The following is a 27,452-nucleotide window of genomic DNA, read 5'->3' on the forward strand; positions in this document are numbered from 1 at the left end:
AGAGAGCTCAAAAGTTTTAGCATCTTCTCAAACAAAGCCTCACCTTCAGGTAGAAGAACCTGAACTAACACTCACTCCTGCTTGTAACAGTAAACACACGGTACTTACCAGAAAGTAATTGGTGACGGTCCTCATGCGCTTATGCGCCAGAATAATCCAGATGACCACCATGTTACCAACCACAGACACCGCAACGATGCTGCAATACGCGACAGCCCAGAGTGTGATCTGCCACACCGGCTGGATGAACTGGTTGAAGCCGTCGCTGCAGTTAACGGAGGCGTTTGTCCCGTTAGTGGCGTTACACTCGGTGGCATTGTAGAGCGGGTCCATCTTTCCGGCATCAACTTGTTTGATGAGCTGGATGTTAAAAATAGATCAGTGTCCTGTTGCTGGGAACGATTCCTCTCTAGGAGGAAGAGGAGCAGCCCGTGTGGAAATCTGAAAAGCGCAATTCCCACATTTTGTGGCGGAAATGTCTTTACGCACCGCGAAGCCGCGCGCTCCTGAGGACATCACCGCACCAAAACGCACGACGCAGCTCACCAACAGTTGACGTACTTCAGGCTGTTTAACCCCCCCACCCCTCCCTCCACTATTCACTCCCCCTCACACTCACTCACACACCCCTTCCCTCGAAACACACCGTGTGACTGCTCTTGCTCTTGTTTGTCTGGCCGATAGATCAGCTGTTGGAAATCACTCTGTTTGACCCTGAAATGCAACATCATTTATCTGGAGCCCTAATACGATCTCAGCAGGATTAGTCCTGAGTCCTCTGGGTCAGTCTGATGAAACTGGTTTAAATAGGCCTAATGTGACGAGTTTTAATGTCCAAAACAAAAAAAAATCAACAGTAAATCAACAATTCATAAATGGTTTATAATGTTGTTGTTAGCAGAGATAATTACATTTTAAGTGTTTATTAATATATTTGTCGAAAATTATCTAACTGGTGTATCAAAAGATAATGAATGACTGGCAGCATAAAACAGCTGTAATCATATGAATGTTAAATATGAATTTATTTATAATATTGATTCTATTAAATGTAATTAATGAATTACTAGATAGCAATTTAAATGTTAATTATTTATTTGAATTATTTAATCAATTATATTTATTAATGGAGTATCTATTTATTTATAACATTTATAAATAAATATAAATACACTGTCCATGACAACTGCAACAAATGTCATTAGTTGATCAAGCCCACATGGCTGAAAGCTCCAGAAGAAATCTAGTAAGTGGACCTTGAGTTAAGAATGTTCATGTTTTGAACATATAAACCGTTTTAAACCGCCTGCGAATGACTTATACATGTGTGTAAACAGTTAATAAATGTTTCATAACACACTGTAATGACATGTTCATGTGTGTCACATATCATTCAATAAAACAAAAGCTGTGTTATTAATCAGTTATTAACTGTTATCACCAATTAGAGAGAAGTTATAGTTGACCGTCCACTAAGCCCGCTCCCTTAGTTAGCTGCTGCTGCACACGTCAAACTTAGTTAGTTGCTGTTCCTACACTTGTCAAACTTTCCTTCTTGCACATATATGCAGTTTAAAATAATAACTGTGGCAGATTTACCATCAAATCGTTATCATTTTTTAAACAATGGGTCCTTTATTTGAGACAGAAGTAAACTAAATCAGCACTTGCTAGCTAGAAATGACACCTGGCGCTGGCAGATTTGATCAGTTTTAGCGAGCTAGCTCATTAAGCTAACGTTAGGTTCATGAGTTGAAAACAGCATCTCCAGCTGACTTTTTATGTTTCAAGCTGACTCATTTTAAAACCATAATCCTGTGAAATGGGTCTTAAATGCGCTGTTGATAGCGACATACATGATATCGTGCTAAAAGACGGAGGCTAAAGCTAACAGATCCCAGGCAAACAGTGAGCAACCTCACCAGTGGATAAACCAAGACATGGAAAAAATAAACATGGTTCTTGTATAGCCAGGTATGCTAACGCTTAGCAGTTTTAGAGCAGATTAACAATGATTAATCCGTTCTTTACACGTTTGGAAAGGCTAAAAACTCTTTAAATGCAGAGTATCTCTATCACTACAGCCCCATGCACATCACTTCATCATGTAGAGGAGTCCAAAGCTTGACAGACCGTCACAGTTACGGTTGCTAAGATGTGACTGTTCGGGGGAGAGGTTCAGCTAATGATCGGCTGTTGATAAAAACACTGATTAACACTTTAGAGTGTTTTTTACATCTGCTAACAGCTACATTATATGGTGTTGTAAATCATGAATTAAGTGTGTACATACTGCTTCTAAAGTGTCTAGAGTAAAGTGTTATCTACAAGGTAACAAATACGTAAAAGCTGAACAGAGACTTTCCTCCACAGTCATCATTGCAGAGGAAACTGGCTCATGGTCTCGTGTTTACCGATTTCATGCTTCAACATTTGATGCATTCAGATAAATCATGTCAATTTAAACCCCTAATGGCCAAATCCAGATTAGCTAACATGCATCTCAAGCTCAACGGTTCAGCTCTGCTTGTCTTGCTGTGAATTAAGGGCTCAATAATTTCAGGTCATGCGGTCACTAGATTGGCCTGCCTGGCCAAACTGCATGTCAGCTCACCAAAGTAATGGAAAATCAGATACGTGGCACTACACATAAAGTGTTTTTATCTCTCAGCACCTCTAACTCGCCGTCTGTCTGTCGCAGCAGATCGGAGCTATTAGAATCCACTGCAGGGAAAACAGGAATTCAATGTCATTTGTCACCTGCTCCCCTCACAGCTGCCGTATCAAACACCACAGTGCAGGCGGTGAAAGCTCCTGTCCGAACAAGTGATGAGGAAAGGATGTGACACGAACAGAGAGGCAGAATTCATCCAAGAATGACAGGGAGCTTCATTTATCTGTTCATCTGCCTCAACACCTGCTTTCATATAAAACTCAAATTAAAAAGTGAGAATTTGGTAACAAGAACATGTCGACACACAAGAAGGTTACGACTTAAATCTCACATCAAATGGAAAAGAGGGAGAAGTGAATTACTGGAGGTGATTGAAAGAGAGGAGGATGAAAGAAGACATTTTATAATTTAGTGGAGAATTCAGAACAAAATATGGCTCCGATGTTTGTATCTGCTAGAGATTGCCTTAGATATAAGTTATATACGACACAGAACGATCAATTATCATGAACAATTTTGGAACTTCTGTTACAACAATGCAGCTCCCAACAACATGCCATCAATAAGTGTTGTTTGTTCATACTTTGTTTCATGAATAAACATTCTTAAACAGCATCATTTAGCAACGAACTGAAAGACAATACAACAAAATAATTTATTATGTTTTATTCTCTACAATAAGTTCAAGGCCGTCAGATAAAATAATAAACATTACTCTGCGCAGCTGTCAGGGATACTCCAGGCTCCACTACCCACTAATCACCCACACCTGCTCCCAATTACCCTCCTGCTCCCCATTAGTTCCCAATCACAGCCAGTATATAAGGCCTGCACTCACCTCAGTATGTGTCTGACCTCGTTTGAATCCAGGACTCTCCATGCCACTCGGCATATTACCTATATCTCCTGCCTCCAGCGTTTCTCCTGCCTGCCTCCACTGATCTCCCTGCCTGCCTCCAGCGTTTCTCCTTGCCTGCCTCCAGTGATCTCCCTGCCTTCCTCCAGTGATCTCCCTGCCTGCCTCCAGTGTTTCTCCCTGCCTGCCTCCAGTGATCTCCCTCTCCCTCCTGCCTCCAGCGTTTCTCGCTGCCTGCCTCCAGTGATCTCCCTGGCTGCCTCCAATGATCTCCCTGCCTGCCTCCAGTGATCTCCCTCCTACAGACTTCCCTCTCTCCATCCCCACTATATCGGGCTGTTATCCAATAAAGAACATTCTGGTCCATCTTGGTGTCCCCTGCCTGTCTGTACCATAACAGCAGCAAATCTGAGAATTTTAAATGTTGTATGAATCCTGCATAGACAAATGTCACATGACTAATACAGCCCGTTAATCAAGAGTACCACTTTCTAATAAGACACCTATAAGCTCTAACTAATGGCTTTATTAATCGCTGATAAAAAATATACTTTATAGATCAGTTAAGCCACTTTTAATTAGACTTAGGTCTTCCTGATGAACTTATGAGCTAGCTAAAAACACAGTATCCTGGTTTCCATCCAAATGTAGGAATTTTAACCAAATTTACAGAAAATTTTCATGTTGTTTCAATCCGAAAAAGCTCATTGCGATTTCATGTTGTTTCCATCCGCTGCCGTGCACCGTGAAGAAGAGGACACGAGCTCATTGACTTCAAACGATGGAGGTAAAAATGCGCTTTCTGTTAGTTTCATGGAGCTGATCCAGCCTCCAGCCGCCACACATATTTGATGTTTTCAGCTCTTCAAAGTCACATGCTTCATGTATGTCATCATTTATTAATTCATGCTGACCTTTTCCACCACTTGTGTTTTGGGGATATTTCATTATTATTTATTTTGGTCATGTAAGAGATTTTCCTTTTTTTTCTTTGTTCTGTTGTTGTGAGGACAAGAAAACAGAGTTTGAATTCTCTTTTATCTTGAATATGACATGTTTTTAAGTATTCTTTTAGCTGATTGTGAAATAAAAAAATATAAAATGTTGTAAAATTAAAAAGCCCTATATCTTTATGAATATCTATGTACTTTAATTCTCCCACTTGTGTTTTTTAATTCATTATTATTTATTTTTGTCATGGCATGGGCTGGATGCTGCAATCAACTTCCAAAATTAATTAGAAATATAATGTGCAAAACAGAAAATCATTTCACAAGGTCCATTTAAATAAGTGTTAATCTGCAGTTATGTTGTTTTAAACAGAGCTAATCTGCAGAGGCACTTTGGCCTCACAATATCTGAATGATTAAAAAAGACTAAATAAAGTCCTGGTCCCGGTCCAGGTGGAGGAGAAGGAGTGGAGGAGGAGTCTCAGTGTGTCTGCAGAGACGGTGTAGAAGAACAGAGCAGCAGCAGAGAGTCCAGATACACTGACGATACTCTGCCACATCCAGAGGAACACACAGGGACGATGGTGGACTTGCCTTTGTGTCTGACAGTGGAGCTGATCTCAGAGAGCAGTTCAGACTGCAGCACTAACAGTCATCTCCACTTGTTGTGATTCCTCCGTCAGCTCTCTCCACTCCACCTCCCAGTAACATGGCCCAGTCAGAGCCTCTCCACACACCAGCTGCTGCTGCTGCTGCTGCTTCAACCTCTGGATCATCAGGACACAGCTGGTCCTCTCAACGCAACCACACTGACAGAGATCACGGCTTACAGCTGATGAGAGAAGAAGACAGACAGCAGAAGTGATAAATCAGTGTTTACAGAGACTCCCTCCATCAGCTGTCAGTCAGTGATGCAGCACATCCAGTATAAAGACCAGCAGGGACTTCAGTCCTGTTCAGACCAGAAGTGGAGCGGCTGTGTAGCGCAGCCAGCTTCCTTTCAGCGCTCATGTTAACGTGTTGGAGTGAACACACTGAGCTGGAACGTTTGAACTTTTCTACTTTTGAAATATTACATGACAAAAATGTAACTATGGAGTCTGTGATAAAAACATTTGGACAAAACAAAAGACAAATGGACAGATATATATATATATATATATATATATATGTATATAGATAGATAGATAGATAGATAGATAGATAGATAGATAGATAGATAGATAGATAGATAGATAGATAGATAGATAGATAGATATGATGTTGAAGGTCCTACATGTTCATACAAAGACTGACAGCAAGACATCAGCTGTGATTACTGGACTTCAGCAGAGGTTCTGAGGCCTGTACTACGAAGCGAGTTCAACACACCCCGGATCTCTTTCCGTTATCTGGCCTCACTAACCCTAACAACCGCAGTCAGGCTAAGCGGTCACACGCCGCTGGTTATCAACTCGGTAAGTCAACCCAGGTTTTCCCAATCCAGCCATGAGCACGTTCACATACAAGGGGCGGTGGTGACTGTGTGAATGTGCGAGTTAATAGGTTCATAATATCTCTGCCCCATCATTAGGGCAGAGATCTGACTATAATCACATTTGTGTATTCTATTAAATGAACATGTTGCTCAGATGTATTCTTATAGCGAGTATGATCATTTTATTCTTTGAGCTGCAACCCAAGCGATGTGAAACGGACACGGGAGCAAATAAAAGATAAATATAAAAACATAAAACAAAGCTGTAAGTGGGCTTACTTTCATATCTTATTAGTCCAACAAGTACAAGGCTTCAGTGCTTCAATCAGTCTCTGTTGTAGGATGATATCGGGATACTGAAGCACAAAGGTTTTCTGTCTCTGAACACTCTCTGAGAGACCCTCTGATGATCTGCACACCGAGCTCCACAGGATCTTCTACGAATGGTGACGCCATTTTCCAAGAGAACTGTCAACTACGCGTTGATCTGTTATCTCAAACATAACATAAATTACCATGGCGATGGACCCCGGTAAGAAGTGAACCGCCGTCGTAACCCTGAAAACCCAGGGTTAAACCTGAAGTTACCTCGCTAAGCCCAAATCCTGCTTCGTAGTACAGGCCTCTGGTCTGCAGAAAGACCACAGGGTTACTAAATGTAATGATGGTTCTTTGAAATAAGAGCCAGTGATCTGCAGGCTTCAGTCAGACTGATCTCAGAGCTGTGACAAAGATGAACAAACACTTGAGATCAGATTTGATGCTATGACAGTCTGATGAACGAGGACACTGTCTCTGTACATGTTGTAATGCTGCCAGCTGGAATCCAGCTTAATTCCTGTAGACATGAACACAGCAACAACAGTCGTCTTCACATCGACTCAAACACATGATCACAACGAGCTTCTGGCTCATCTGATTGGCTGACTGTTCTCTCTCTCTGTCCAATCCTGAAGCCCGTCACCATCCTCCTCTCACAGCTTCACTGAGGAAAGCAGCCACTGAGAAGGTCGGAGGTTTACAGGAAATACTGGATCTTTGCTTTGATACTAACTGTGTTTAGTTCAATACTGCTGAAACCAGCATGGACTGACTCCAGCCCTCTACTGACCTCAGAGTCTCAAGAATCTCCAGTCTGCAGTGTGGACTCTCCACAAGATCAGACAGCAGCTTCACTCCTGAATCCTGCAGCTCATTGTTACTCAGCTGCAGCTCTCTCAGATGGGAGGGGTTGGACTTCAGAGCTGAGGCCAGAGAAGCACAGCTGGTCTCTGACAACCTGCAGCGCCTCAATCTGAATAAAGAATAAATGATGCAGATAAGAATCCATTTATGATCCAATCAGATGTGTTCAGGTTTGACATCAAAATCAATGAGCTTTTCCCTAAAATGAGTAGATTGGCTTTGTCATTGTGTTATTGTGGATCATCATCATGTCAGCCTTCTGCAGACATCATCCAAATGTCAGCACAACATTCATACACCTATTCATGTCAACACAGATCAATAACATGCTGCTGATCTCAGTCAAGTCTGGAACTACAGGAGAAAAACTATATTAATCCTTTAAACAGCTGCACTGGAAATTTGCTGTGATCTCTCCGTGTGTGTGTGTGTGTGTATGTGTGTGTGTGTGTGTGTGTGTGTGTGTGTACTGAAGGATCAATATCAATGATCAGACATTATTTGTGAAAACACACTGAAATCAACAGAAACCAAAGAAATATTTCTACTTCAGCAAGTAAACTTGATCAACTGAAACTAAACATTAGTTCAGAGGATCTTCTGTATACAGATGTGACCATTTAGCAAAAATGATAAACATTCATTTACTTTAACAGCTAACAGCCGACATTTTCTACAGTTTCTTTAAGAAACACACGTCTTTAGTGACTGCAGACTAAATTTAGTACAAGAAACATGAAAATGTGAACAAAAGGACATTTACAACTTTATGGATGTAAGTTATGTATGAACATAAATTCAATTCAGTTGTTAATTAAACATATCAGATCTACAATAGTAACAGAGAGTCAGTGAACTGACCTCAGAGTCTCCAGTCTGCAGTGTGGACTCTCCAGAAAATCAAACAGCAGCTTCACTCCTGAATCCTGCAGCTTGTTTTCACTCAGCTCCAGCTCTCTCAGATGGGAGGGGTTGGACTTCAGAGCTGAGGCCAGAGAAGCACAGCTGGTCTCTGACAAACTGCACCAACTCAATCTGAATAAAGAATAAATGATGCAGATAAGAATCCATTTATGATCCAATCAGATGTGTTCAGGTTTGAAATGTGTAGCTCAACATCACTCTGTCCTAATCAATGAGCTTTTCCCTAAAATGAGTAGAGTGACTTTGTCATTATGTTATTGTGGATCATCATCATGTCAGCCTTCTGCAGGCATCATCCAAATGTCAGCACAACATTCATACACCTATTCATGTCAACACAGATCAATAACATGCTGCTGATCTCAGTCAAGTCTGGAATTACAGGAGAAAAACTACAGTGATCCTTTAAACAGCTGCACTGGAAATATGCTTTGATCTCTCTGTGTTCCTCCGTATGTGTGAGTTTGTGTGTGTGTGTGTGTGTGTGTGTGTGTTTGTGTGTTCTGAAGGATCAATATCAATGATCAGACATTATTTGTGAAAACACACTGAAATCAACAGAAACCAAAGAAATATTTCTACTTCAGCAAGTAAACTTGATCAACTGAAACTAAACATTAGTTCAGAGGATCTTCTGTATACAGATGTGACCATTTAGCAAAAATGATAAACATTCATTTACTTTAACAGCTAACAGCCGACATTTTCTACAGTTTCTTTAAGAAACACACGTCTTTAGTGACTGCAGACTAAATTTAGTACAAGAAACATGAAAATGTGAACAAAATGACATTTACAACTTTATGGATATAAGTTATGTATGAACATCAATTCAATTCAGTTGTTAATTAAACATATCAGATCTACAATAGTAACAGAGAGTCAGTGAACTGACCTCAGAGTCTCCAGTCTGCAGTGTGGACTCTCCAGTCCAGCAGACAGCAGCTTCACTCCTGAATCCTGCAGGTTGTTTCCACACAGCTGCAGCTCTCTCAGATGGGAGGGGTTGGACTTCAGAGCTGAGGCCAGAGAAGCACAGCTGGTCTCTGACAAACTGCAGCCCCTCAATCTGAATAAAGAATAAATGATGCAGATAAGAATCCGTTTATGATCCAATCAGATGTGTTCAGGTTTGAAATGTGTAGCTCAACATCACTCTGTCCTAATCAATGAGCTTTTCCCTAAAATGAGTAGAGTGACTTTGTCATTGTGTTATTGTGGATCATCATCATGTCAGCCTTCTGCAGACATCATCCAAATGTCAGCACAACATTCATACACCTATTCATGTCAACACAGATCAATAACATGCTGCTGATCTCAGTCAAGTCTGGAATCACAGGAGAAAAACTATATTGATCCTTTAAACAGCTGCACTGGAAATATGCTGTGATCTCACTGTGTTCCTCTGTGTGTGTGTGTGTGTGTGTGTGTGTGTGTGTGTGTGTGTGTGTGTGTGTGTCTGAAGGATCAATATCAATGATCAGACATTATTTGTGAAAACACACTGAAATCAGCAGAAACCAAAGAAATATTTCTACTTCAGCAAGTAAACTTGATCAACTGAAACTAAACATTAGTTCAGAGGATCTTCTGTATACAGATGTGACCATTTAGCAAAAATGATAAACATTCATTTACTTTAACAGCTAACAGCCGAGATTTTCTACAGTTTCTTTAAGAAACACACGTCTTTAGTGACTGCAGACTAAATTTAGTACAAGAAACATGAAAATGTGAACAAAAGGACATTTACAACTTTATGGATGTAAGTTATGTATGAACAGAAATTCAATTCAGTTGTTAATTAAACATATCAGATCTACAATAGTAACAGAGAGTCAGTGAACTGACCTCAGAGTCTCCAGTCTGCAGTGTGGACTCTCCAGTCCAGCACACAGCAGCTTCACTCCTGAATCCTGCAGCTTGTTGTCACTCAGCTGTAGCTCTCTCAGATGGGAGGGGTTGGACTTCAGAGCTGAGGCCAGAGAAGCACAGCTGGTCTCTGACAACCTGCAGCCCCTCAATCTGAATAAAGAATAAATGATGCAGAAAAGAATCCATTTATGATCAAATCAGATGTGTTCAGGTTTGAAATGTGTAGCTCAACATCACTCTGTCCTAATCAATGAGCTTTTCCCTAAAATGAGTAGAGTGACTTTGTCATTGTGTTATTGTGGATCATCATCATGTCAGCCTTCTGCAGACATCATCCAAGTGTCAGCACAACATTCATACACCTATTCATGTCAACACAGATCAATAACATGCTGCTGATCTCAGTCAAGTCTGGAATTACAGGAGAAAAACTATATTGATCCTTTAATTCAATTCAATTTTATTTATATAGCGTCAATTCATAACAGAAGTTATGAATTGCACTTTTCCTATAGAGCAGGTCTAGACCGAACTCTTTATAATATTAATTACAGAGACCCAACAAATCCCACCATGAGCAAGCACTTGGCGACAGTGGCAAGAAAAAACTTCCTTTAAGAGGCAGAAACCTGACAGAACCAGACTCAATGGTGGGCAGAGAGAGAGAGAGAGAGAGAGGTTTTGGGGGAGGGAGGCACAATGCAAAGACCACGTAGAATTTAAAAAAAATAGTAGAATTGTATCTGTAGTGTTAATATTAATAAATTAATAGTAATATGAATGAAAGCTATAGGAAAAAGCTGCACTGGAAATATGCTGTGATCTCTGTGTGTGTGTGTGTGTGTGTGTGTGTGTGCGTGCTCTGAAGGATCAATATCAATGATCAGACATTATTTGTGAAAACACACTGAAATCAACAGAAACCAAAGAAATATTTCTACTTCAGCAAGTAAACTTGATCAACTGAAACTAAACATTAGTTCAGAGGATCTTCTGTATACAGATGTGACCATTTAGCAAAAATGATAAACATTCATTTACTTTAACAGCTAACAGCCGACATTTTCTACAGTTTCTTTAAGAAACACACGTCTTTAGTGACTGCAGACTAAATTTAGTACAAGAAACATGAAAATGTGAACAAAATGACATTTACAACTTTATGGATGTAAGTTATGTATGAACATAAATTCAATTCAATTGTTAATTAAACATATCAGATCTACAATAGTAACAGAGAGTCAATGAACTGACCTCAGAGTCTCCAGTCTGCAGTGTGGACTCTCCAGTCCAGCACACAGCAGCTTCACTCCTGAATCCTGCAGCTTGTTGTCACTCAGCTCCAGCTCTCTCAGATGGGAGGGGTTGGACTTCAGAGCTGAGGCCAGAGAAGCACAGCTGGTCTCTGACAAACTGCAGTCACTCAATCTGAATAAAGAATAAATGATGCAGATAAGAATCCATTTATGATCCAATCAGATGTGTTCAGGTTTGAAATGTGTAGCTCAACATCACTCTGTCCTAATCAATGAGCTTTTCCCTAAAATGAGTAGAGTGACTTTGTCATTATGTTATTGTGGATCATCATCATGTCAGCCTTCTGCAGACATCATCCAAATGTCAGCACAACATTCATACACCTATTCATGTCAACACAGATCAATAACATGCTGCTGAGGATGAATCATTTTCTCCACACTGCGCATGTGTCGGCGTTTTTGTGTACCCGGCAGAAGCGTCGCTAGAAGCTTCGTCTTAAATCATCATAATTTCATATTTTATCGAGTTTTTAAGCCAAGTTTTCTACGCTACACTGCTTTACCTATATGTTTTAACTTGGAAAAAGTTTTCAGTCATCGGACGTGTGGATCTAAAGTGATTTTAAGCTGGCTGCAACTCGACGTGGTTTACCGGACTGCCTCCACTGCTGCTAGCTTAGCTGGGTCTGCTTTTAGCCCGGCGGCTAGGCTAGCCGGTCGCTTTTATTAAGGATTTTAAGCTTGTAGCACTTTTATGGACTTAACTGTGGACTTTAAGCTTCGAAGCACTCTCACAGACTAAGTGCCTGATGGCTGATTGTGGATCTTGCCACCTTACCGCCTCAACGCTGAGGAAAAGTATCGCCTGTCTGGAAGCCGAGCTCAGAGAAAGAGACCAGCTCGTCCTGGAGTTCTCCACCGTCGCATCGGCCCAGGTAAAACACCTGGCGGCCCTCAGCTCCTCTGGCTGTGGCAGCCGGACTGCGACCATCCCTTCTGCTCCACTCCAGCACTGGATAATGATCCCACTCTTCCGTGGCTCGGCTCCATCTACACTGGCGCCCCGGAGCATGAAGCCATTTCAGCTGAGCCTGAAGATCCGTGGCTCCTCATGGGTGCGAAGCCCAAAGCCGTGGCCATTTCTACTCCTTGCCGAGCCCCAGTGGATGCACGGTCACTCGCCGGCCGGGGTGGTGAGAAGGCTCCGGTGAGTTCGACTCCACGCCAACAGGAGCACTGGACTGCAGCCTGTAAGGACAGACATGGTGCAAAGCGCCTGCCTCCTCCACCTTCACATCGGGGCCTCCCGCTGGCCAACAGGTTTGAGATCCTGGACACGCAGGACTTTCCTCCACTGGAGGGACGCTCCCTTTTTCCAGCAGTCAAGTCTTCCTCCTCTCGCCGCAAGTTACTGAAAGTAAAAGTCTCTCACGGACTAAATGACAGCCTGATGGCTGAGTGTGGATCCTCTGCTAAGGAGGACGCCGCCCCCTCGCCGCTGCAGTCCCCGGCCACTGCTATCCCAGGGACGGCTGATGGGACTCGGCGGTCTCCACGATCACCGACTCTGCCTCCTCTCATCACCCCAACCACGCTGATCGTTGGAGACTCGATAGTGAGGAATATCCGCTGCTGTCCCGGAGCTACGCCCCCCGACATCCTCGAAACGCTCCCCGGACTTCTGGCTGCACTCCCGATGACTATCACGAAAATCACAGTCCACGTCGGCACCGATGACACCGCCCGTCAGCAATCGGAGCTGACGAAAGCGGACTTCATCCGCCTCTTCGACCTGCTCAACAGCACCAGAAAGCATGCTTTCATTCCGGGTCCAGTTCCTACACTGGGTCGGGGAACTGGCCGTTTTAGCAGGACCCTCAGCCTTCACACCTGGCTCCGGTCTGTCTGCAGCACCTGTGACGTTGGTTTTATTCACAACTTTAACTTATTCTGGGATCGTTCTTCCTTGTTTGCACGAGACGGTCTTCACCCAAACAAGTCAGGTGGTCGCATGCTGGCGGCTGACCTGTCCTCCTCACGTGACTATTTACATCACCTGTCTCCCCTCGCTCTTCCTCTTCCTCTTCTCTGCCAATCAAAAACAACCCAGCACCCTCTGCTGTCACTACCGCCCCCTTGTGGACTGATCATAGTGCTGCTATCTGGAGCCCGGATCCCTCTAGTGCCACTTTTAACGTTCCTGTGGTCATTTCGGATAGGTCCTTAATGCGAAACAGACACAGCCGACACAGCAATAATAATAACTTAATAAAGATCCGGGCCAGAACCCTACCTCCAGTCTCAACCTCAGATCTGAACCAGCACAGACTTTTTAAGATGGCTCTTCTCAATGTAAGATCCTTCTCTAACAAAACGTTTATTTTAAATGATTTTATCTCTTCTACTGATTTAGATTTTATGTTTTTAACTGAATCCAGGTTACGTCCTGGTGATCACAGTCAGCTGGCTGAATTGTGCCCTCCAGATTATGACTGCTTTAGTCGCCCTAGGGTTTGTCGTCGAGGTGGGGGCCTTGTTACTGTCTATAGGAAGTATTTAAAGTGTAACCTCATAGCTTGCAATGACTTTTCCTCCTTTGAAGTGCTCATGTTTAAATTTGGTGGCCCCCTCCCAGTCATATTTGCTATTATTTATCGCCCCCCTAAACCAGCTGGCTCCTTCTTGTTGGAACTCCCGGAGTTTTTATCCAGTCTTGTTTTAAATTATGATAGTGTGTGTGTGTGTGTGTGTGTGTGTGTGTGTGTGTGTATATGCTCTGAAGGATCAATATCAATGATCAGACATTATTTGTGAAAACACACTGAAATCAGCAGAAACCAAAGAAATATTTCTACTTCAGCAAGTAAACTTGATCAACTGAAACTAAACATTAGTTCAGAGGATCTTCTGTATACAGATGTGACCATTTAGCAAAAATGATAAACATTCATTTACTTTAACAGCTAACAGCCGACATTTTCTACAGTTTCTTTAAGAAACACACGTCTTTAGTGACTGCAGACTAAATTTAGTACAAGAAACATGAAAATGTGAACAAAAGGACATTTACAACTTTATGGATGTAAGTTATGTATGAACATTAATTCAATTCAACTGTTAATTAAACATATCAGATCTACAATAGTAACAGAGAGTCAGTGAACTGACCCCAGAGTCTCCAGTCTGCAGTGTGGACTCTCCAGTCCAGCACACAGCAGCTTCACTCCTGAATCCTGCAGCTCGTTGTAGCTCAGCTGCAGCTCTCTCAGATGGGAGGGGTTGGACTTCAGAGCTGAGACCAGAGAAGCACAGCTGGTCTCTGACAAACTGCAGCGACTCAATCTGAATAAAGAATAAATGATGCAGATAAGAATCCATTTATGATCCAATCAGATGTGTTCAGGTTTGAAATGTGTAGCTCAGCATCACTCTGTCCTAATCAATGAGCTTTTCCCTAAAATGAGTAGAGTGACTTTGTCTTTGTGTTATTGTGGATCATCATCATGTCAGCCTTCTGCAGACATCATCCAAATGTCAGCACAACATTCATACACCTATTCATGTCAACACAGATCAATAACATGCTGCTGATCTCAGTCAAGTCTGGAATTACAGGAGAAAAACTATATTGATCCTTTAATTCAATTCAATTTTATTTATATAGCGTCAATTCATAACAGAAGTTATGAATTGCACTTTTCCTATAGAGCAGGTCTAGACCGAACTCTTTATAATATTAATTACAGAGACCCAACAAATCCCACCATGAGCAAGCACTTTGCGACAGTGGCAAGAAAAACTTCCTTTAAGAGGCAGAAACCTGACAGAACCAGACTCAATGGTGGGCAGAGAGAGAGAGAGAGAGAGAGAGAGAGAGAGGTTTTGGGGGAGGGAGGCACAATGCAAAGACCACGTAGAATTAAAAAAAAATAGTAGAATTGTAATTGTAGTGTTAATATTAATAAATTAATAAAAATAGGAATGAAAGCTATAGGAAACAGCTGCACTGGAAATATGTTGTGATCTCTGTGTGTGTGTGTGTGTGTGTGTATGTGTTCTGAAGGATCAATATCATTGATCAGACATTATTTGTGAAAACACACTGAAATCAACAGAAACCAAAGAAATATTTCGACTTCAGCAAGTAAACTTGATCAACTGAAACTAAACATTAGTTCAGAGGATCTTCTGTATACAGATGTGACCATTTAGCAAAAATGATAAATATTCATTTACTTTAACAGCTAACAGCCGACATTTTCTACTGTTTCTTTAAGAAACACACGTCTTTAGTGACTGCAGACTAAATTTAGTACAAGAAACATGAAAATGTGAACAAAAGGACATTTACAACTTTATGGATGTAAGTTATGTATGAACATAAATTCTATTCAGTTGTTAATTAAACATATCAGATCTACAATAGTAACAGAGAGTCAGTGAACTGACCTTAGAGTCTCCAGTCTGCAGTGTGGACTCTCCAGTCCAGCAGACAGCAGCTCTACTCCTGAATCCTGCAGGAAGTTGTGACTCAGGTCCAGCTCTCTCAGATGGGAGGGGTTGGACTTCAGAGCTGAGGCCACGACTTCACAGTGAGTCTTTGAGAGTCCACAGTCAGAAAGTCTGTGATGACAGAGAATATAAAACTTAAAGTATAAGAAAATCTGACACTTGATCATAAAAAAAGACAGTTAGCCATTGATCACAAGGTTTGAAACTTGAGCTCCTCCTGTCCACATGTCAAAGTGTCCTTCAGCAACATAATGAACCACAAACTGCAGCTTCAGACAAAAGTGTCTGCCAAATGACTGTAATGTAAACACGTGTCATATTTGATTGGCAGGGCGCTGTGATTTGTGTTTGTTAAACTTTATTTTAACGTGATGTTCAATGAGCTGTAAAGTCACTGTTGTAACTGCACTCGCATGTATTTACCTCAGTCATGTGCTTGTGTGTTTTTGTGCGTCTTATTATGTCACTCCATCTGCTTTTCATCTCCCATTAAATTCATTGAATGACTCCTATTGCATTAATAGTATAATTAGTTCTAAAGATTATATTATTCTAATTTTATGGCTGATAGTTTTTCCCAAGTGGAGTTCAGCTGTTGACCAACATCATCTCTTCTCTGAGCTTGGTGACGGTAAAAATCCCTCCACTGAACTGAACCTGCTGAGCTCTCCTTCACTGGCAGAATGAACCTGGAGGCCGTCCCAGCAGCTGACTGTGTAATGAGCTGCTGTCTGAGGAAATCAGCTGCTAAATACACAAAGACTGTGGCTGCTAACTCAATGAAAACCACAGTGGAGATGTGCGCTGCTATTGTCTCTGCATATCTTGCCGTTAGTGTTACTGATGTGAAATGGTGCCGCGAGGAAACCCGTTGTCTGACAGTTTGTATTTGCAAACTGATATCATTTCTCACATTAAGGTGACCAGATGGAAACGGTGAGAAAATGGGACAAGCTTTAAAAAAACGCTCTCTATCAGTGAACATTACTAAAGTAGCTTTAGAATAAACCAGTTTACAGACCAGTCCATTCAAATCCTACCACAGAGAGAGCTTCCTCCCTGTTTGTAAATCTAAAGTCACACCTTTTATTTAATGAGGATGGACAGGGGGGCGTTCTGTTCGCTCTTCAACAGGGAGGATGGCCTCCCCTCACATCCTCTCAATCAAATGATAACTATAGATATTGTATCAATTGTGAAAATGGACAGAACAGTTCTTCATATGAAATAGCTCAGAAACTGCTGAGAAGAAATATGATAATAGCAATAACTGCATGAAAGCTATAATGAAAAACCTTAAAGTTCAAGTGACGTTAGTTCCAGCAGATCACAGATATCACATGTCTGTGTGTCTGGATATAAAAAGAACAATAAACAGACACGTTATAGAAACATAGTGCAGACACTGTATCACTGTGGAAATAAAAAGGCTGTTGGGATTAAATGATGACTGTCAAAACATTTTCTGCACAAACTCTGAAGTCCTCAAGTTTTCCTGCTGGATTTGTATCAAACCTCCATCACCCAAAGAAAGAAAGTTAGAAGATGACAGAAGATACTTCACTGACTTCAGAGCTAAAAACTCAACAAGGATTTTTGTAGACATTTGTAGTTTAACACATGTATGATGTTTTTAATGAGCAGGTATAACTTTTATAGTGTGGAAGTTTTATATTGTGCATGTGTGTAAAGTGTGTATCTTTACTCTAATCCTGATGCTTCTGCTTTACGTTGCTTTACAGTGTTGATAATCACATCTGGACTTACACAGCCTTTCTGCAGTTCCTCACAGCTGGAATCAGTCTCAGTCGTCCCTCCGCTGATGTGTTGTACTTCTGCAGGTCCAACTCATCCAGAACCTCCTCTGACATCTGCAGCATGTAGGCCAGAGCTGAGCAGTGGATCTCAGAGAGTTTCTTCTCTGATCTGTTCTCTGACTTCAGGAACTCTTGGATCTCCTGATGTACTGAGTGGTCGTTCATCTCCGTCAGACAGTGGAAGATGTTGATGCTTCTGTCAGGAGAGACATCATACATGTTCTTCTTCTCCTTCAGGTTGTTGACGGCTCTCTGGATGATTTCAGGACTGTTGTCTGTCCGACCCAGCAGGCCTCCTAAGAGTCTCTGGTTGGACTCCAGAGAGAGGCCATGAAGGAAGCGGACAAACAGGTCCAGGTGGCCATTTTCACTCCTCAGGGATTTCTCCATTGCTCTCTTCAGGAAGACATCCAGGGTTGAATCAACGTGTTTTTCTCCCAGAAAAGCCTTCAGTGCCTCTGTGTTGCTGTTGGTGTGACAGTGGAACATGTAGACGGCAGCCAGAAACTCCTGAAAGCTCAGATGAACAAAGCAGTAGACTGTTTTCTGAAAGATCACACTCTCTCTTTTGAAGATCTCTGTACAAACTCCTGAGTACACCGAGGCCTCTGAGACATCCAGACCACACTGCTCCAGGTCTTCTTGGTAGAACATGATGTTTCCTTTCTCCAGCTGTTCAAACGCCAGCCTCCCCAGCTTCAGAAGAACCTTCCTGTCAGCCTCCGTCAGCTCCTGTGGACTCGTCTCATGACCCTCATCGTACTTCTGCTTCTTCCTCTTTGTCTGAACCAGCAGGAAGTGTGAGTACATGTCAGTCAGGGTCTTAGGCAGCTCTCCTCTCTGGTCTGTAGTCAACATGTGCTCCAGAACTGTAGCAGTGATCCAGCAGAAGACTGGGATTAGACACATGATGTGGAGGCTCCTGGATGTCTTGATGTGGGAGATGATTCTGCTGGACAGCTCTTCATCACTGACTCTCCTCCTGAAGTACTCCTCCTTCTGGGCGTCAGTGAAGCCTCGTACTTCTGTTACCCTGCCAACACATGAAGGAGGAATCTGATTGGCTGCTGCAGGTCGGGAAGTGATCCAGACGAGAGCCGATGGAAGCAGATTCCCCTCAATGAGGTTTGTCAGCAGCACGTTGACTGATGACTTCTGTGTGACATCAGACACGACCTTCCTGTTCTTGAAATCCAATGAAAGTCTGCTTTCATCCAGGCCGTCAAAGATGAACAGAAGTTTCCAGACAGCGAGCTCCTCTGCTGTGACCTTCTGTAATGTTGGATGGAAAACATGGAGCAGCTGGAGAAGACTGTACCGCTCATCTCTGATCAAGTTCAGCTCCCTGAACGAAAGCAGAATCAGCAGACTGACGTCTTGGTTTTCCAAGCCCTCTGCCCAGTCCAGAGTGAACTTCTGCACCAAGAAGGTTTTTCCAACGCCAGCGACGCCGTTCGTCAGAACGACTCTGATGTGTCCCTGTTGGCCGGGTAAGGCTTTAAAGATGTCGTGGCACTTGATTGGAGTGTCATGGAGGGTCTTCTTCTTGGAAGCTGTCTCAAGCTGCCTCACTTCATGTTGAGTATTAACCTCTTTGCTCTGTCCCTCTGTAATGTAGAGCTCAGTGTAGATCCTGCTGAGGAGGGTTCCACTTCCTGTTTCATCACTTCCTTCAGTCACACGTTCACATCTCCTCCTCAGACTGATCTTATGCTCATCTAAAACCTCCTGCAGACCACCACTCACTAAAAAAGAGAAAACACTGTGAGACAAAACAAAGATTTGACAATCTGCTGATTATTTTCATTACCAATAAAAAACGATCAATATAAGAACATTTAGAGAAGTAAAGGTGATAAAGTCCAGTTTTGGGGGAACATCAGAACAGCCTCTGACTGTGTGTTGGTGGACGTGTTTGATTGACAGCAGAGGCGACAGGCTGAGCCTCAGCAGCTCGTCTGCAGCTCTTCAGTGAACAGCTCACTGTGGCTGTTCCCTCCTCCCTGTGATATTTACAACTGATCCACCCATCAAATAATACAGAATATGTTCACGGCTTGTCATGTAGACCTGTTTTTATTGAATAGTACCGCTAACAAAGCGCTGCGAAACCCTGTGACAAATGCACTCCATTTCCTGTAGCTGCTTCACAATAAAAGCCTCCCAATGGTTTGAAAACTTTTATGTGAAGCAGCAGCAGGAAATGTTGAGTTTACATCAGCAGCAAATGAACAAAGCTCTGATATGACTAAAGTAACAGTGAACAGTAAAGAAAGGCTGACATCTGAACATCCAAACAGGAACAGGAGTGAGAGGAAACTCCAAACCACAGAGATTCAGTTAGAAGCTACAAACGTACCGACAGATACAAGGGACAAGCTTCATTTATTTGTCATCCTACAGCACAGGGCTGCACAACGAAATGCAAGTTGTAGTCCGAACTGCTACAGAAGAAAAAAAAAAAAATTTTATGGTGAGAGATTTTTAAAAACAGAGCTTTCTCTCTGGTCTCCAGCACAGACACGTGTTGATCCAATCAGTTTAGCTACAGACTTGGTTTTGGTTTGAGGGAGGAGACCAGCGGTGGAAGAAGTATTCTGATCCTTTACTTAAGTAAAAGTACTAAAACCACAGAATGAAAATACTCCTCAACTTAAGTAAAAGTCCTGCATTCAAAACCTTACTTAAGTAAAAGTATGTATTATCTTATATTAAATGCTCCTGTCAGTGTTTTCCTATTATATCGGATGTTTCTGGATTAATATTCCTGCTGCATTAATGTGTGTGTTGCATTTTACTGCTGCAGATATTTAAGGTTGAGCTCATTTTAACTACTTTATGAGTAAATGTCATGGTCTATAAGATCATCATGTGTTTGTACCACAGCAAATCTGGAGGAGACCATCTCTAATCTGTAAAGTAACTGGCCCTGTCCTCTGTGGACAGAGGGTTTTAGTGTTGTTCCCTCTTTAACACTGGAGGAGACCATCTCCGTGGTCCTGTCCTCTGTGGACAGAGGGTTTTAGTGTTGTTCCCTCATTAACACTGCATGCTCTGTATTTTGTTTCTATGTGCTATTTTGAGCTCAGAGCCTGTTCCTCACCCAGGAGGCTCTTGTCATCTCGGGCCCAGACTACTGCAACTCGCTCCTGGCTGGTCTGCCTGCACGTGCCCTCCGACCTCTGCAGCTCATCCAGAATGCAGCAGCCCGGCTGCTCTTCAACCTCCCGAGTTCTCCCACACTACACCGCTCCTCTGCACCCTGCACTGGCTGCCGGAGGCTGCTCCAATCAGATTCACTGGTACTTGCCTACTGCGCTGCGAATGGCTCAGGCTCTTCCTACATCCAGGACATGGTCAGACCAGACCAGTCCACTACGCTCTGCTGCTGCCAATCGGCTTACTACCCCCTCACTACCAGGGGGGCCCAGCTACCGCTCAACAAACTCACCACTGTTTGCTGTCCTGGATCCACAATGGTGGACCGAGCTCCCCACTGACATCAGCACAGCAGAAACTCTACACATCTTCAGCCTGAAGACTCCAAAACTAAATGCAGCACTTGAAGCCGTTCAGCTTACTTGATGAAGCTGATGTCCTGCATGAGTCTTGCAGGTTTTGGGTTGTATCCACATGGTTGAATGCACTTATTGTAAGTCTCTAAACAATCGTAATGTAATGAAATGTAGCAGGTTACGTTTTTAGGTACAGATGTACAGTCTTACTTTGTACAGTGCTGGTCTGACTGGCTGTCTGCAGTCCAGGTCTTGTTCTGGATCTTTTTTCACACTGGGGACAGGAGGAGTCTCCTGATGAAGCAGACTGGTCCCAGTATGAGCTGATGCACCGTCTGCAGAACCAGTGTCCACAGCTGGTAGAGACTGGATCCTTCAGGACGTCCCGACACAAAGCACAGCAGGACGGCTGCTCCTCCACAGAAACATGACTCCTCTTCCTCTTTCTGTGAAGACATTTCTTTAGAACTAAAATCATTTGTTGATTGTTGTTGAAAAATATCAAGATGGCCGACACTGTGTCGAAGCTCAGAGGGTCTCAGAGAACAGTAAAAGTGTTGTTTCTTTTCTGTTTGAACTCAGTCTGTAATGAAAATGACTGATCCTGTTATCTCACTAATTAACTGCTTTTCCTCTCTGACTGTCATATTAAACATTTAGTGATCTGCCTGTAGTTTGTTATTAATACAAACTCAACACTTCCTGCAGCTACTTCACAATAAAAGCCTTCCATTAAACAGAGCTGATTATGTCCTTCACTGTTTTACAGTCACTTTGGGCAGCTTAGCTTGAGTTAGTTAGGTTTGCACTGAGGCTGGAAGTGCTCTAAATAACTGTGGTAGACCAGCAGTGTAAGACACATGGCATGTAACAGTGGTGTCACAGGTTCAAGTCCAGATGGTTGCCTTGTTTGTGTGTCATTATGTTTTCTGTCTCTCTCTACTGTCAACTATCAAATGAAGGCAGAAATGTAATATTCTAAAAAAGAGAAGTGGTCCAAATCTACATTTGACCATTTTCTGCCCCTTTTTTATCAGCTGATAACTTTTAGCAAAGTGCTGTTTGTTCTTCACCTTCAGGAACAATATATGGTGGAGAGAATCTGAGCTCAAAGGTCCACTTACTAATGTTTCAAAGCAAAGTGTTAATCAAGGTGAGCAAAGCTTTTCTACAAATGCTTTTTCACCACATGTTGCACAATTATGATATGAACTGATTCAAGATGCTTCTGGTGGATCATAACAGCTGATCTGAGGAAGAGCAAACAACTAAATATTCTGAGGACAAATATGAGAAAAGAAATTACATTTGAAGCAGATTCTTTCTCATTTTGAACAGTTCTAAATCTTTACAGCAACTTCAACGTGACGGAAAATATCTGAAGATTTTCTTGAAGAGTAAATTCTGAAATGGAGGCTCTCAGGTGTTTTGCTACAGAAATAAAATAAGATCCATTTCAGTTTGAAACAGTATCTGCACTAATAGTTCTGCATCAGGAATCTAAATCTTTTAGCAGAACATTTTGTCTTCATCCTCAATGCTTCATCTTCCATCAGGTCAGTTTACAGTAAAAACAGTCTCTTACTTTGTGTCTGAGGGTCCAGGTTCATTACTGAAGAATGGAGGAAGATCTTTGGACCGGTCACTCTTCAGAGACAGACAGCTGGATCCTGGAGACTCTGCTCTCTGTCTGTTGGACTGAACTCTGCAAACACCAAGATGTTTTTATTCATATCACATGAATCCTTGATAAATTCTCTGATGAAAGCCATTGAGGAAGCTCTAAATACACAAGGGAGGGAGGAGCGAGGGAGAGGGAGGGAGGGAGCGAGAGAGGGGAGGAGCGAGAGGGAGGGATCAAGGGAGGGGAGGAGCGAGGGGGGAGTATGGTGAGTGCAGACTTGATACAAAAACCTTCTTTGACCATGAAGCCGAATGTTACTCTACTGTTGGAAAATGACTAAACATTACCAGCAAACAGTGAATGAGTTAGAAGAAGTTCTCTTACTTTGTGTCTGAGGGTCCAGGTTCATCACTGAAGAATGGAGGAAGATCTTTGGACCGGTCACTCTTCAAGGACAGACAGCTGGATCCTGGAGACTCTGCTCTGTCCTCCTCTTCCTCCACACAAACACTCATCTTCTGGACTTCAGTCAGTCTGAGAGGTGAAACAGTAACACTGACTGAGCTCAGAACACAAGAATCAGGAAACAAGTCTGTTCAAGAGTCACAAAGAAGACCAGAGAACAGGAAGTAACACACACACACACACACACACACACACACACACACACACACACACACACACACACACACACACACACAGCATAATGACTCCACCCAGAGCTCCACCTGGTCAGTCTTCTTATCTGCGCTTGTTTTCTTGGGTTAGTTTAGGTTAAATATTTATTATTCAGCCAATCCCGACTTTGTGTCCACAGATGAATCAAACTGTTCATTCTAACATTTCTGTCCTCTACAGTCCACAGGGAGAAAACTTTGGCAGTAAAATAATAAAAATGTTGGATTAACACTCACCCTGCCTCGGCCTTCAGTGTCCTTCTGCTCTGTCGACTCAAAATGGAGTCTGAACCACAGACTGTAAAAAACAGCTCTGAACTGGCCGAACACTTTCACTTTCAGGTTCCTCCCTGTTCTCATATAACATGGTCAGTGTTGCTCCTCCCCTCTCCATTTACAGGAAATCAGGCGAGTTCATCTGCGTGTGTGTGTGTGTATGTGTGTGTGTGTGTGTGTGTGTGTGTGTGTGTGTGTGTGGGTCACACAGATCAGCTGTTGAGCATGATGTGTTCATGAGCGTCTCTCGCAGCTTCAACAGATTGAATTCAAATGAGTTTTGGTCAAACTGTTGGAACTTAAATGATGTTTAAATGATGTAAATAAATCGGTTTTATTTAAGTTACAAGTAAAGTGCTTTAAACCAAATGAAGTGAATGTGTTCTGTAACAGACTTATAGGGAACACAAACACAGCTCATCTCAGCACAGGAGCCCCCCCCCCAATAATCTTAACTCAAAGTCCACTTCATAGCTTTTTCTGGAGCTTTAACCCATTTTTCAATTTATGTTACTTAATTTTAAGTTAATTTCCGTTGTTGCTGCGGATGGCGGTTTGTGACAAGAATGAATTATGAATGAATGAACAATTCCACCCTTTCTTCCTTCCACATTAATTTAAATACATTCTGGCAACGTCCTTTTAGGTATAAAAAGAAAGAGTTTTTACTTCAGTAAAAGCAACAAGTAAAACTCTTGCAAGCAAAATCTTAGTAAAAGTACAGAAGTATTAACAGCAAAATGTAGTTAACGTATCAAAAGTACCGTTACGGGATCATTATTACTGATGCTTTAACGTGGAAAAAGCTATTTCATTTTGTAAATGGTCGAGGTGTTGCAAAGTTTAACTACTACACTGAGCAGTTTAATCTATGATGATGAAAATAGATGTTTTACAAGTTGATTGTATGATTTGTTTGTAATCTGCAAAGTAACTAGTAAAGTGTAGTGAAGTAAAGACGACAATATTTCCCTCTGAAATGTACTCGAGGAAAAGTATAAGGTTTCAGAAATACTGAAATCCTCTAGCAAAGTAAAAGTAGCTAAAAGTTGTAAGTGCAGTACTGAAGTAGATGCACTAAGAATGAAGGGAGTTGTGTGTGAGCTCAGTAAATGCTGCAGAGCTTCGGGCTTGGCTCAGGTTAACACATTCAAACCAAATAGTGTCTGGTGATTCAACCAGCGGCACCAAGTTTTGAGGTCAACACCATCACCGCCAACAACACCACCAGAACATTTGGTCCAGTTACACCAAAGATTTTACGCTCTTAATGCATATAGGCCTATCCAGTTCATTCTTCAGTTATCTTGTCCGTAAATTTAATTTCCCAACGTGAAGCTGTAAATGTACCGAAGCCCGCAGGAGCTCCACACAGGAATTCAGTTCAGGGGGAGAAATGATCAATATTTGATTCAGTTATTTACGTTGAGCTAAAATTAGCTAACTTTACTATAGTGGGTCAAAGTAGTTGGTGTTGTACGTTTCTGCAAACCACAAATACGGAGAGTCAAACATACGTTTCATATCAACATTTGTAGATACGTGTATATCAACGTTAAAGTCTTATAACTGCTCGTGGCTTTTGAGGTGCTTTTGGCGTTTTGAGGCAATAAATGAGGGTAGGCTATAATAACCATTTTAGCAGATCACAAACGCTGATTCATGCCTCTAATTCGTTCTGCTGCCTAGGGAGGTAAGAGGATTACTAGCAGCATCTACGCAGGGCTGCAGTGGGTGTGCAGCGCCCTCAGTCTGCATCTACTGCTCCATCTACTTAACTGCTCATCTGGAAAAGGAAACCAGTTATTCAGAGCCATCGTGGTGACTCATGCTGCCACAGTGCGAGCGGGAGTCAGGTACAGTGAGGTGGCCAAAGGTTTGTTGGGCTCATACTGCCATGTTTCACATGGCGCCACCGTGTGGTTAGTATGTGAACGTGGATCAATGTGTAGCCTCATCAAATGTGATGAGAATCGATTTGTATGTAATTCATTTGATCGATGTTAAAGGTTGAAATTCTACTAACAGGTGTTGTGTGTGAATCACAGCTGATGGATCTTCTTCCTCCATTGTTGTCCAGAACAAAACACATCAGTGAGCCGCTCTGTTGCACTGGGTGACATGTTCCTTCATCACCATGAACACACACACTGTAGTTTATTCTGACTGAAACCCACACACACCGTCCTGCTGAGGATTCGCTGCTTTTCTTTGTTTTATATCATTACAAACTGAATATTTGGGGGTTTGGGGCTGTTGGTCGGACAAAATGAGACATTTCGGGGCAAAAAGGATATTTTTCACTATTTCTGATGTTTCATAGACAAATCAATTGATCGATTAATTAAGAAAATGAATGTCAGATTCATCAACAACAACAAAAAAAGTCATTTGCCCTAATATATAAGACCATCTCATATTTTGTATGTGAAATCTTAATCTGTAAAGAAACTACAAACTAAAGCTGTCAAATAAATGTATTCAAATGTACAGCATTTCCCTCTGAAATGTAGTGGAGTAGAAGTATAAAGTAGCATAAAATACTGTATGGAAATACTAAAGTAAAGTTCAAGTATCTCAAAATTGTACTTAATTACAGTACTGGAGTAAACGTCCCTGGTTACCTTCCACCACTGGTTAGCCTCAGTTTCTCAAAATAAAAACCTGAGGAAAATGTGAACGGATGCCGAAACGGCATGAACTGATCACACTCTACACACTGCTACTACACACACACACACACACACAACCCCACACACACACACACACACAAAGTGACACTACCCAATACTCAGATTGTCTCTACAGTCATCGAGAGCAGTCTGTGGGTGTTTAGCTGCAGCATTTTGCTCTATAATATCCAGAACGTTGTTGAAATCGGTGTTATCCTGAGCTTTTTGTGCTTTGTGAGGGTCGTTTACTTTGACATTATAAGAATACTTCATCAGCTTCATCAGCTTCATCTTTCCCGTAAGGTAAGGCATAAACATTTACGACACTGTTTGATACTTGTTTTAAAATGAATCTGAGTCTGTCAGGTTTAATCTGGCTGACTGACATTACCATGTATGAGAATCTTTTAGTCTTTTGCTAATTTGAACAACTGAATCAGATGAAATGAGAATCATTAGAGGTTGGAGGACACTGTTTACTTATCATGCACTAGGAAGCTGTCAGGATGGATTGAGCAGCAGTGTAAAACCATATTTGTCCTCTCAGTCTCCAACTTCATAAAAACTGAGTAAAGTTTTGAGCAGGTCATTTAGTTTAGTTTTATTTATTTTCTCCAGATATCACTGAAACGTAAAGACTTTTCTAAATGAGACTGTAGTTTACAGCACTGTTATTGCACTGTACTGTGTGTACTGTTTGGGTCACCTGCTTTGATATTGTACTGTATATCTTTCAGTATATCACAAATATATACTGCAAAAAACCATTCACCTTTTGAAATAAGGTCATTTTATTAGGAAATATTTGGCTAAATAATTAGTTCAAATAATGTGTTAACTGCAGCGGTGGAAGAAGTACTCAGATCCTTTACTTAAGTAAAAGCTACAAGTAAAAGTCCTGCATTCAAAGTAAAAGTACAAAAGTATTACCAGCAAAATGTACTCAGTATGCAGAATGGCCCCTTTCAGAGTGATGAATTATGGAGCCTTCAAGGTATTGAAAGATGTTGTTTTTCTCTTATGCACACAAGATAATAATTTAAGTTATCATCGTGTGCTGCAAGGAAAAAAATATTTTGGGGGGGAATTAAGGGGCTCCTGTTAGTTTTGTTGTGGGGCAATTTACAACTTCATCAATCTTCCTTTAATTTATAAC

General features: G+C 41.9%; 1 protein-coding gene across 4 annotated transcripts in view; it reads right to left on the bottom strand.

Moving 5' to 3' along the window:
• Nucleotides 1-25,718, bottom strand: part of LOC122865671 (NLR family CARD domain-containing protein 3-like) — a 35,133-nt gene extending 9,415 nt beyond the window's left edge. For 2 of the 4 annotated variants that reach the window (XM_044174438.1, XM_044174439.1), the window contains exons 1-2: nt 23,586-25,718; nt 23,056-23,205 (exon numbers count right to left, since the gene is read on the bottom strand). In XM_044174438.1, the coding sequence (XP_044030373.1) occupies nt 23,056-23,186 (131 nt within the window). In that variant the 5' untranslated portion in view covers nt 23,187-23,205; nt 23,586-25,718. Of the gene's footprint in view, nt 1-17,036; nt 17,068-17,478; nt 19,278-21,257; nt 21,494-22,632; nt 22,753-23,055; nt 23,206-23,585 lie in introns of those variants that run through there. The other 2 variants (XM_044174440.1, XM_044174441.1) reach the window with 2 other exon arrangements.
• Between the last annotated feature and the right edge of the window lie 1,734 nt (nt 25,719-27,452).

The sequence above is a fragment of the Siniperca chuatsi genome, linkage group LG18 (genome assembly GCF_020085105.1).
Source record: "Siniperca chuatsi isolate FFG_IHB_CAS linkage group LG18, ASM2008510v1, whole genome shotgun sequence".
Taxonomy (NCBI): Eukaryota; Metazoa; Chordata; class Actinopteri; order Centrarchiformes; family Sinipercidae; genus Siniperca; species Siniperca chuatsi.